The sequence below is a fragment of the Ictalurus punctatus genome, chromosome 24 (genome assembly GCF_001660625.3).
Source record: "Ictalurus punctatus breed USDA103 chromosome 24, Coco_2.0, whole genome shotgun sequence".
Lineage (NCBI taxonomy): Eukaryota > Metazoa > Chordata > Actinopteri > Siluriformes > Ictaluridae > Ictalurus > Ictalurus punctatus.
Genome location: NC_030439.2, coordinates 13015777 through 13027842, shown reverse-complemented (window position 1 = coordinate 13027842; position 12066 = coordinate 13015777). Strand labels below are relative to the sequence as shown.

The window sequence follows — 12066 nt, the reverse complement described above, 5'->3', positions numbered from 1 at the left end:
ATGAGTTTTGCATTCATTTTAAATAGCCGTATATTTGAAACATTTAACGGCAGCCAAATATCCATGCCCTTTAAATGCTGTTACACCACGTCGCTGTTGAATTCTTGATTCTGATTGGTCAGAATGTGTTGATTAATTTATTATAACAGCAACTCTGTCAGTTGCAAGGCAATTCACAGGTTTATATTAATGCACCCATGGTAATATCTGATTGTTTCTACAACAGTATGAGGGACAGCATGGAAAATGCTAATAAAAACAAAGAGGAGTCATTTGTAAATGTACTTTGACTTGTATTTTTTTTAAAAAAACAAACAAACCTATAAAGACAATGTATTTGGTGTTTTACCTAATCAACTGCATAGTTTTTTGAAGGTAAACATTATATTGAAATTGATGCATGCAATACATTCAAAAAAAGTTGGGACAGGGGCAATTTAGGACTAAGTTGAAATAAGAAGGTGATGTGAAACAGGTGAGGCAATCGTTTAATCATAGTGTATAAGGAAAAGCAAGGATGGGACAAGGCTTACCAATCTGCCGACAGATGCGTCAGCAAATAATCACTTATAAATAAATGAACAAACACTTTGAGAACAACATTCCCCAAAGACAAATCCATAGGATTTTGTGCATTTCACCTTCTACTGTGCACAATATAAATAAAAGATTCAAGGAATCTGGTCAAATCTCAGTGTGTAAAGGGCAAGGCCAAAAACCACTTCTGAATGCGTGTGATCTCCAATCCCTCAGATGTCGACGTCTTAAAAACCCGTCATGATTCTGTAATGAATATCCTGACGTGTTCGAGAATACTTTGATAAACCTTTGTCAGTCAACATCTTTCACCACTGCATCCACAGATGCAAGTTAAGGCTTTACCTTGCAAAGCAGAAGCCATACATCAACACTGTCCAGAAGCACCACCGATTTCTTTGGACTCGGTCTAATCTGAAATGGACAGTAGCACAGTGGAATCATGTTTTGTGGTCCAACGAGTCAACATTTCAAATAGTTTTTTGGACAAAATAGCCATCGTGTTCTCCGGGCCAAAGAGGAAAAGGACCATCCAAGCTGTTATCAGCGTCAGGTCCAGAAGCCAGCGTCTGTCATGGTATGGGGGTGTGTTAGTGCCGATGGCATGAGTAACTTGCACATCTGTGAGGGCATCGTTAATGCAGAAAGATATGTACACATGACAACATATGCTGCCATCCAGAGCAGGACAACGCCAAACCACATTCTGCCTGGATTACAAGCGCATGGTTGTGTAAGCAGAGAGTGCGGGTGCTAGCATGATGCTAGAGTGGTGAATTATGAAGCACAAAATAAGACAACGAAGGCCCCGTACAGTTGCAGCTGAAGAAATGCATAATGGATAAGTGGGGGAAAATTCCGCTTGCTAAACTAAACCAATTGGTATCTTCACTCAGCGCGCAAACGCTTAATAAGTGTTATTAAAAGAAAAGGTGATGTTACACAGTGGCAAACAGTCAACTATCCCAAATTTTGGATCGTGGATTTTTGGATTGTGTTGCAGTCATCAGATTTTAAATGAGTGTACATTTTCAAAAATAAATTATATTCACAAAGTAAAACATTAAATAACATGTTAATAATGTGTCTTGAGTATAGTACAGGGTGAAATGAATTTCCAAATGACAAAGGCAAAATGGTATAGTGGTGAACACGTTTGCCTCACACCTCCGGGGTGTGTGCAAGGAGCCTGCATGCTCTTCCCCCCCGGGGCACCCCGATCCCCTCCCCCAGACCAAAGACATGCGTTGTAGGCTGATTGGCATTTCCAAATTGTTCATAGTGTGTGTGAGAGTGTGCCGTGTGATGGGTTGGCCGTGTCTTGTGTCCCGAGCTCCTTGGAATAGGCTCCAGACTCCCTCACGACCATGTGTAGGATCTAATTTATGCGGTATGGAAAATGGATGGATAACAGGGTGTAATTATGATTAAAATGCCAAACACTGAGCTTAGTGGCAGTATCTTAGAACACAAGTACACAAATACACACAAAACACTGAAAATGTATTTAATAACACCATTTTCGCTTCAGTCACGTATTTACAGAAACATACATCGACATTTTGGGGAAATATTCAGTATTACTGTATACAGTATTATTGCAAAGCTTTGCTTGATCGTTAAACATTTTCAGAATCCATGAGGAATCAATTCCTAACAAAACTCCACTCATTCAGAGAGGAAAAAGCAATAAATACAATACAGCGGCGAGCAATATTCCTCTTACACTACACCCAATCAGAGCTGACGTTACATCGTCCTCAGGCACGGACCGTCAGAAGCTTGCAGCACAAACATGACAGCGGTCTAATATGAGCCCGAGCTGATAGAGACGTCACATAAGCAAACCATTTCTGATGACAGGGGAAATGAAATGCCTGCATGTATTATTAAGCAGAGCCAGCAGGGTGGGAGGAAGAGCAGAGGAGGGAAAACGCAGAGCTCAGTGGCTTAGCAAAGGTCTCTACAGCTGCCCCGTCATGTCCCTCCAGAGCCACCAATAACAACAGTCTCCCCTCTCAGTCTGAGCTATCACTACTCTTTGACTTGTGCTTCTTATTCTTCTTTTGTTTCTTCCTCTTCTTTTTCTTCTTCTTTTCCTTTTTCTTCTTGTTACGGGCGTGGCGAGAGGAGGAGGAGGAGGAGGAGGAGGAGCTGGAGTCTGAATCGGTGGTTGTATCCTGTAGGAGCTGCCTCAACTGCTGGATCCTGTGGTGAGAAAATGATACAGGATCGATATAATCAGTGTGTGCATTAGAAATGAAGAAGCCACTAGGATTTAGATTTTCTACTAAGAAACACTTGTGATAGTACTTAAGCTTGATATATCTAAAACAATATATATATATATATATATATATATATATATATATATATATATATATATATATATATATATATATATAAACTAAAAGTTCATTTCTGTGAACTAAATCTGCACTGATCTGCTTTTTATATAGGAGCCGGCCTACACCACTGGCCAAAAGAACTTTTCCAGCCAGTCCTGAAGGTCAATTCACAACTTATCAGTCTTTTTCTGAGAATTTCTACATCATCTCCTAGACGCCTGTATCCCTAGGAACCGCACAGCAGCGACCCCCTGTCTCTTTTCTCTATTGATTTTTTCTCTCCTGCTGCTCAGACAGTTGCATCAGTCCCAAAGCCGAATCTGTTTTTCAACTCCGGCTTTTAATAATCCGTGCTTTGTTTTCTGACATGTGGCTGCAAACCGTCAATAAACCGAGTCGACCCTTTGCTGCCAAACGGAAACTTTTCAAGACCGAATAGAGAATAAAAGACCAAAAAATCCTGAATGACATTATATTATATACATTTATCAGTCCATACAGGATGTTGCTGTTTTTTATGTGATTGTTCTGGCCAAAAATGCTTGATTTTGCTGCAGCTTTTTCCAAATTTTGCAATGCAATGCATGTCGTTTTTTGTGCTTATAAATTTTTGCAGAAAGATACTTGAACTGGCAGAATTGCAATTGCACAAAATTGTTTTGCATGGCCTTTCACAGTGACGTTTGTTGGTGAAGAAGAAATTTTAGCTGTACTCATGTTCGACGCATGTGAATCGAAGGGGACTGTGGCTGAATGCGCGTTTATGATGATGTCACATGACGCATCTAGGCCCAAATCTGCAGTCATTTTGAAAAATCACAAGCTCCTGCAAATCTTACGGCGTTTCCTTGATTTTGCATAAATAAAGTTACTACAACCGGCAGATGTTTCTGAAAGACAGCACAGTAATTCTTCTTTATTCTTCAGAGAGTTCTGTGTAACAGTGTTTGGACGCTAAACGCACTCCATGGTGCACACTTAATTTCTCCCCCAGCAGAGTGTGATTAGTCCCTTTGTAACCGAAACAATGTCATCACATACATCATGATAATTACAGTGAGCAATGCAGTTACATAACCGCTGTGAATAGGATTATTTTAAAAAACACACACACATGCTGTCACGTTCTTTACATAAGGACAAACCTCAATCTTTTTTTTTTTTTTAAATCTAATCTCCATTGACTGATTTGATATGCGTACAATGACAATCCTACATCGCAAGGCGAAGCATCAAAAGAACCTTTCCAACCAGCCCTGATATTCCTATTCACAATTTATCAGTGTTCTTTTAAGAACTGTTTAATTACTCCCTTGGTAACAGGAACTATTGCATACATAATGATAATTACAGTGAGCCGAACAATTACATAAGTGATAAGAATAGACGTATATGTATGCATGTATGTATGTATGTATGTATGTATGTATATATATATATATATATATATATATATATACACAAAAAAAAAAAAAAAAAATAAAATAAAAAAAAAAAATATATATATATATATATATATATATATATATATATATATATATATATATATATATATATATATTTTTTTTTTTTTAAAAACTTCGTCATGTTCTTGGGCAGTACACGCTGGGAAATGCATTATGGTGCCATTGAAATAAATAAATAAATACAGGGCATATAGTGCCATCGCAAAGCAAAGGTTTTTGGCAGCTAGAAGAAGAATATATTATTATTATTATTCATTTTTATTGACACAAGTTCTCTTGTTACAATGACTGACTCTATTGCTTTTCAGTGCCACTAATAGATAAGACATTTCTGTACGGAATGGTTTATATCTTTTTCCTTCATTTCGATGTTAAACATGTATTTTTGTAGATGTTATGTAGATATACGCACGTCCTCCAAAACTTACCAAAAAAAAAAAAAAGTTTTCCACAGGTATTGTGAAAATGTCTTGGAATATTGTGGTATATTTTTTTTATCCCATTGCTACTTTATGTACATCATTAATCTGCACAGTAAGACCATAATGAAAGACTCCCATTTAAATTAATAGACCACTTCTCACTAAACCTGCACCTTTTTAAGTGATCCTTCTTACACTCTGCCGGTGTTACCGAGGAGAAAATAAAACTTGCTCAATGTAGGCTAAATCAATTTAAAGATTTATTTGTGCCAACCTCATTCAGACTTTGCAAGAAATAAAGTAGCGTTTGCTTCGTTTTTTGAGTTGATTTTAAGGATTTATGGCACTGTGCAATGGGAGCAAATGGGACTCATGTATCATTTATTGTTGGCATGTGATACTGTGAAACTGTCTTTTTAGGAAAATCAGGACTGAACACCACCGACAGATACTTCTTATTTTCTCTCTCCTGCTGTTTTTCTTGTGCATGTCTGGATTGTATGTACGATTTCATGTGTGATTGCGTGTGTATGTATGGTTACGGTGTTGACTGGCTAAGACAAATTTCCCACTTGGGGACACTGAAGTCTACTCTATTCACTAGATCCTTTTTATATTCGAATTTCTTCCGCCACGCTTAAGCTGGACTTTACGCCGCACGATTTAATCTCTCGATGCGGCGCTAAAAATCGCATCGCAAACATAATTACATTGCGTGACCTTTCAAAGTTAAATGTCAACGATTCCACTAGTCACCTCAGTGACCACATGCAAACTACTAAACAAGCAGTCGGTGTGCCGTCTGCACAGTTTTATGTGCGAAAACTTCAAAAGAAAAGAAATAAGGACATGCAGGACTTTAATGCCACTGCTGCTTTAATCAGCTGTGATTTTTCTTCTCTCTCTCTCTCAGCGACAACCTAGTTTGCCGCTGGAATTAAAGGACCATGTGATCACAACATAAATAAACCTGCTCCCGGAGGGCCCCAGAGTTTGTTAGAGAAGCTCGTCAACCATAACCCAGACACTCCACAAAGCCAGGCTTTGTGGAAAAGTATTGAGAAGAAAGCCATTATTTAATTATTTTTACATTTATTTTCATGTGACATAATGTTTGGAAACTCAGCAAAAATGGAGAACAGGATTCTCTGGTTTAAGTAAATTTTTCAAACTTTTTGACCTTGGTACAAGGCTCAACATTTGGCAGAAACCCAACACTGCTCAGCACTGTGAGAACACCATCCCACAGTGAAGCGTAGTGGTGGTAGCACCAAGCTGCTTTTTATCAGCAGGGACTGGGAAACTGGCCAGGGTTGAGGGCGAGATTGGTTGAGCTAAATGTAGCGCAATCCTTGAACAAAATCTGTTCCAGTCAGCAAAAGACATGAGACTGGAACAGAACTTCACCTCCCAACAGGACAACAACGCGAGGCATGCTGACAAATCTACACTAGAGTGGTTCAAAATGAAGAGCCTGTGTTAGAATGGCCCTGACAAAGCCCAGAAATCAATCAGATGTACCCTCTCCATTTATCCTTTCTAACTCTGTGATTCGTACTGGACTTAACCACAATTCACAAAACTGCCGGGGACAGCAGAATTATGCATAAATTATGGCAAAATCCTACAGTGTACGCCTGGTTTTACTCATTTTGCACATTCTATGATGAGCAATCTGGTCAGTTTCATTAAAATATACAGATAGTCTAAAGATAATTGCGGAGTGATGATGTATTTAACCGATAAATTCTTTAATATTAACTGGCATCTAATTGCACTTCCTGCCCATGAACTTTATTACAGGATGAAATACGAAAAGGATAATAAAATGTCTGTTATATGATGCATCTGAGAAGGTCACATTACAACTGTGGGTATGGACGACAACACGGTGCCATAGCTCGAGTACTCAAATTTGTGGACAGTGCAGGAAAATGTACCTCGTCTCCTTCTCATTGCGCTTGTTTTCCCTTATGATGTCATACATCGGGTCTTCGTGCGCCTGCAAGCAAATTACAGATTAATATGTACACAGTTGAGGAAATAAAATGTTATGTCATGAAAATAATCTGTTGAATTTTTTTTTAATATAAGAAGAGCTGCAACAACTAATCAATAATAAATGATAATTAAAATAATCAACAACGAATTTCGTTATGGATTAGTCGGGTTTGTGATGTCACTGTGGATACCCCCCCCCCCCCCCCCCGTCTACGACATCACTTCACAATTGTGAGAAACGCATTGCTATGAATAAAACACATCTGGAAAACAACAGCGTGAGCTGATGTGGGAAAAGTGCATGATCCAGGTCGCCTAAAACATGAGAATGTTTTATATTAAGCTCTTTAAACAAACTCGTAAGTGTATTAACGTGGCTCATCGTGTCAGACGCTGCGACCAACGCGTGTGCTGTATAATGTGTTCCAGACATGTTTTCTTCAGCACAGAAATGACATTTTTACCGTTATATCCTTATCTGCAAATGTTTGAAATTCACACCAGTATTTCCATTTTACATAAAGACTCGTCCTGACAGCGAGCGGGTCTCCGTTAAACTTCACTGAATGAGCGCGTGTCCATGCATGCGTGTCAAACAGCAGCAATAGAAAGGAAGCGCAATAACTCTGAGTAAAATATCCATTTTGATCAAATGTGTGGTTTGATGCTATATTTAGAAACGCAAGTAATTGTGTTTTTATGAGAGCGGTAACTGTAATGGGGTTATAACATGTCATTGTATAGAAATGTAAGAAGTGTCATACATTTGCAGAATAAAGGAACATGTTATTGTGTTCAGAGGAGTGAATGTGTGTGTTACTGCAGAACATTCAACCTCTCACCAGTTCACACTTAGTTTCTGCTTTTTATTAGCGTTTTAATATAGTGATTTAACTTCTGCTTTAAAGCTTGTGTGCAATCAGTGGTTTTTCTGTTTTCAAAATATAATAATGTTCATATTTTTTAAAATCCGTTGCACAGTGTATAGCACAGCCCACATAGATACATGTAATACCTTTTTCATAGCCTTCAATTTGCACAATGCTTGAAGGACAACATCGGGCAGAATGTGAAATAAAGTTGTTGGGGTTTTTTTCTCAAAAAATGCAGAAAATAAATGATGGCCTTTTAGTCCAACTAACCGAAGAAATAATCAACAGATCAATATATTATCAAAATAATCGTTAGTTGCAGCCCTAAATACAAGCCAAACCAGGTTTGAAGATGTAGCAAGCTGGAACATTGACACATCAGAGACCTTGTTTTCTTGCAACAGCAACATTAAAATAACTCAGACCACAGTTACGCAACACACCCTTGTGCATTAGCTGCTGATTAGCACGAGATGTTATTATAAGACCTAGCGAGAAGACATGCTTCGGATGAACTCACCACTCTGAACTGCTCCAGTTTCTGATTGCCTTTGATGAAGAAGGGACATTCTTTGTCCCCGGTCCTGTGGCCGTAACGCTTGCATCTCCAGCCTGAAAATTCACACAGGACACTTCTAACAGTCATCTTCATTGGATTTTGGATGAATCACTGTGGTCTGAATGGCCCGGTCTTATTCAATCTCACTCTCATGTCAGTTACTTGTGAACAGCAAAGCTGCTATTCATTCACAATGAAAAAAACGTTCTTAATGACACCATTCTAATTAAGATAGGACTTCAGACAACTATGATATCCTTAATGTAGAATGAATGAGAAAACCTGATCATAGCTGCAGGACAAAAGTGACCCCAGCTGGCCTGAAGGAGACAGTAAAGCGCCAAAAAGAAAAAGCAGTAATTACTATGCATCTCAATTAGATTTGCTGATGACGACGGATATAATATAATGTAATATCGTGACAATTATGTCAGAATAACATACTTTTTATTCATTTTTTTTTTATATAATTACAAATTGACTGGAAACAGCTGATATGATGTTAAAATGTTTTAAATTCCAAGAAATGTTTACAATGTTTGCAGCTCATTTTCTCTCCGTTTGAGTGTTGAATTTTGTATGAATAAAAACAGTCATTTTATTTTTAGATATGTCACACCATTGTTTTGCTGGCCTTTTGGAGCAAATCTATTTATCGTGAACCATATCATGTATTGACATTTATATCCTTTACAAATGAACAGTTGCCATGTTTCCTCATGCGTCGTTTCATTTCTTCCACACGTCTCAGCACAGTGATACGTCAACTGGAACAGTGACCCCTGCTTAATTTTGCATCTGCACACTCATTGAACTCTCTCCTTCCAGGGTGTTATTGAACAACATGCCCGTAATGCTCTGCAACAGGTTAGTGTACAAATGTGTAGGGACAGAATATCTAGAAGGGACTTCCCTGTTCATAGGCAATAGGATCAGGACATCTTATTGTACATGGGAAGAGAGATCACTCACACTGCATTACTTTCACCTCCTTGCCCAGAGGCATCCACAGGCCTTTAGTGGGTGCGTGAGCCAGGAACTCCCTGGCGTGCTCATTCCCGGGGGCATCAGGAATACAGTCCTCTGGTTTCACTTCTTCCTCCTGAGCAGGAAATGTTAAAATGATGTTTAAATGACATGGAAAATCATTTACAAAATCATATTTTACACTAAGAAGTTATACGCTTATGACGAGCACCATTATTGGGTCTTAATATACAGTACTGTGCAAAAGCCTTAGACACTTTTTTTTTAATTGTATGATTTCTACACTATCGAGTCAGAACAGAAACATGTTCGATTTCCAAACTTAACATGAAATGTTACAGAAAAATGTTTGTATGTCTATAAAGAAAGCAGCACATTACGATATAGACCAAATAAGAAACAATAATAAGAAACAAGTGCGGCAGCCAAAGTCTCCAGAAGAACTGTGGCTGGTTCTGCAAGATGTTACAGTTAGATTTATAGAGTGCTTTTCAAGACACTCAAAGCGCTTTACATTGTATGGGGAAAGGCGGGGGGTCTCCTCAAACACCACTAGTGTGTAGCATGCACCTGGATGATGCAACGGCAGCGATAGTGTACCAGAACACCCGGCACACGCCAGCTATTAGTGGAGAGAGTGATGTAGCCAATTCAGGGATGGGGATTATTAGGGGCCGTGATAGAGAAGGGCCAATTGGGGAATTTCACCAGGACACCGGTGTTATACCTCTACTCTTTTACGATAAGTCTCCTGGAATTTTTACGAGTCAGGATCTCGGTTTAACGTCTCATAAGAAAGACAGTGCTGTTTTTACAGTAGTGTCCCCGTCACTATACTGGGGCATTAAGCCCCACACACACACCACAGGGTGAGCGCCCCCTGCTGGCCTCACTGCTGGCCCACGCTCAATAAAACTTATAAAACTGCACCATTTCCTTATAAAACTGCACTAATTGTACCCGAGTCGTCACACCACATATCGACTTTGTTTCATTTATTACTGTTTACTGCTCTTTATAGTATTTTTTTTTTAATGTAGAAACATCAAATTTCACTATTTTGGAAGGCATCTTCTTTGGTCTACAGCATTTCTTTACATGTGTCTAAGACTTTTGCACAGTACTATTTATTTACTTATATTGTGAATTCTAATTTGTGCAAACCTTTATAAGTCCAGGGGGAGGTTTCTCATAGCTGGAAAGAAAGAGAGAGAGAGAGAGAGAGAGAGAGAGAGAGAGAGAGAGAGAGAGAGAGAGAGAGACTTTTACGTGACTTGGCTAAAGTCTGATCTGGATGTATTTCAGATAATAAACATTATGGCTGTTTAACCCCGCATACTAACTTGCTACTTTTAAACTGATAGTATTGAGTAGAACAGTATGCAGCTTGGACCATTGAAACTTGCCCATTTTGCAGAGGAATGTTAAAACCCCTTTGAATGTGAAAGTCTAGTAAATGCACCGGACTTACAAAGTCTCCACATGTTTGAGTTTCTGGACCTCTTGGCTGAGTTTTACAGTGTGTGTGTTGTATTTCTCCTCCTCTTGTCTGACTGAGAGCGAGTCTTTCAGTCGCTTTTCCTCTCGTCTTTCCGCCCGCTCTTCTCTCCGTCGCTTTCTATCAGACATGGCGCTTACTTTAGCGCACAGCTATGTACTGTGTAATAATACTACAATTTTAAAACATTATAGATTTTTTTCTTTACAAAATACTTCATATAAGATTCAGAGTGGTTTATGTAAAGCATAGCAAATCTAATGGCACAACTCCTCATCGACTTCCGGGTGACCCACGTGGCAAAATAAGAGTCCCCCATTGCCTCTTTTATTAATATTAGATAAAATCCCATTTCAGAAAGCTTCACCTTATTAGCAATTAAACATCTTTGTTTATATATATATATATATATATATATATATATATATATATATATATATATATATATATATATATATATATAAAAGATACAGTGCCCTCCACTAATATTGGCACCATTGGAAAACATGAGCAAAGAAAGCTGTTAAAAATTGTCTTTGTTGTTCACAAAAATACTCTGCTCTCATGGATATCAAACAATTGCAAACAAAACACAGATTTATATCTATCTATCTATCTCTCTCTCTCTCTCTCTCTCTCTCTCTCTATATATATATATATATATATATATATATATATATATATATATATATATATATATATATATATCTTTGTTAAATATGGGTGTGCAGCAATTATTGGCACCCTTTTAGTTAATACTTTGTGCTACCTCCCTTTGCTAAGATAACAGCTCTGAGTCTTCTCCTGTAATACCTGATGAGGTTGGAGAATACATGGCAAGGGATCTCAGACCGTTCCTCCATACAGAATCTCTCCAGATCCCTCAAATTTCAAGGTCGACGCTGGTTGACTCTCCTCTTCAGTCCTTCAATTGTCCTCAGTGTAAAAAGATATATATTGATATCATATAGTCGTTGCTGGAAAGGGGTTAAATATGCAGAAGATGCTGGAAAAGTAAAGAATGTGCAGGACCTGAAAGATTTTTCTGAAGAACACTGGGAAGTTTAACTGTTCAGGACAAACAAGGGACTCATGAACAACCATCACAAAACATAAACACAGTCATGGATCATCCAGGTAACAACACACTGTATTAAGAATCAAGGGTATGTAAACTTTTGAACCGGTTCATTTGTGTAAATTCAGTTATTATTGTGTCTTGTGGACTATATGGAAACATTTATGTGAAATACCTTATTCAGGGCAGTACTAAATAAAAAAGAAAACACCAATATGCAATTTTTATGATCCCACCCATTTCTTTTTCATTATTAACATTTTGCAGATTCTGCAAGGGGTATGTAAACTCATGAGCA

At 38.2% G+C, this 12066-nt stretch overlaps 1 protein-coding gene across 1 annotated transcript; it reads right to left on the bottom strand.

Moving 5' to 3' along the window:
• Positions 1 to 2030: 2030 nt before the first annotated feature.
• On the bottom strand, positions 2031 to 10985 carry rp9 (RP9 pre-mRNA splicing factor). Its single transcript, XM_017455310.3, has 6 exons — positions 10664 to 10985; positions 10357 to 10387; positions 9178 to 9307; positions 8167 to 8258; positions 6714 to 6775; positions 2031 to 2745 (listed from the first exon to the last, which is right to left on the bottom strand). The coding sequence occupies exons 1-6, from the start codon at positions 10819 to 10821 to the stop codon at positions 2556 to 2558; spliced, it is 663 nt and encodes a 220-aa protein (XP_017310799.1). The 5' UTR covers positions 10822 to 10985; the 3' UTR covers positions 2031 to 2555.
• Positions 10986 to 12066: the final 1081 nt, after the last annotated feature.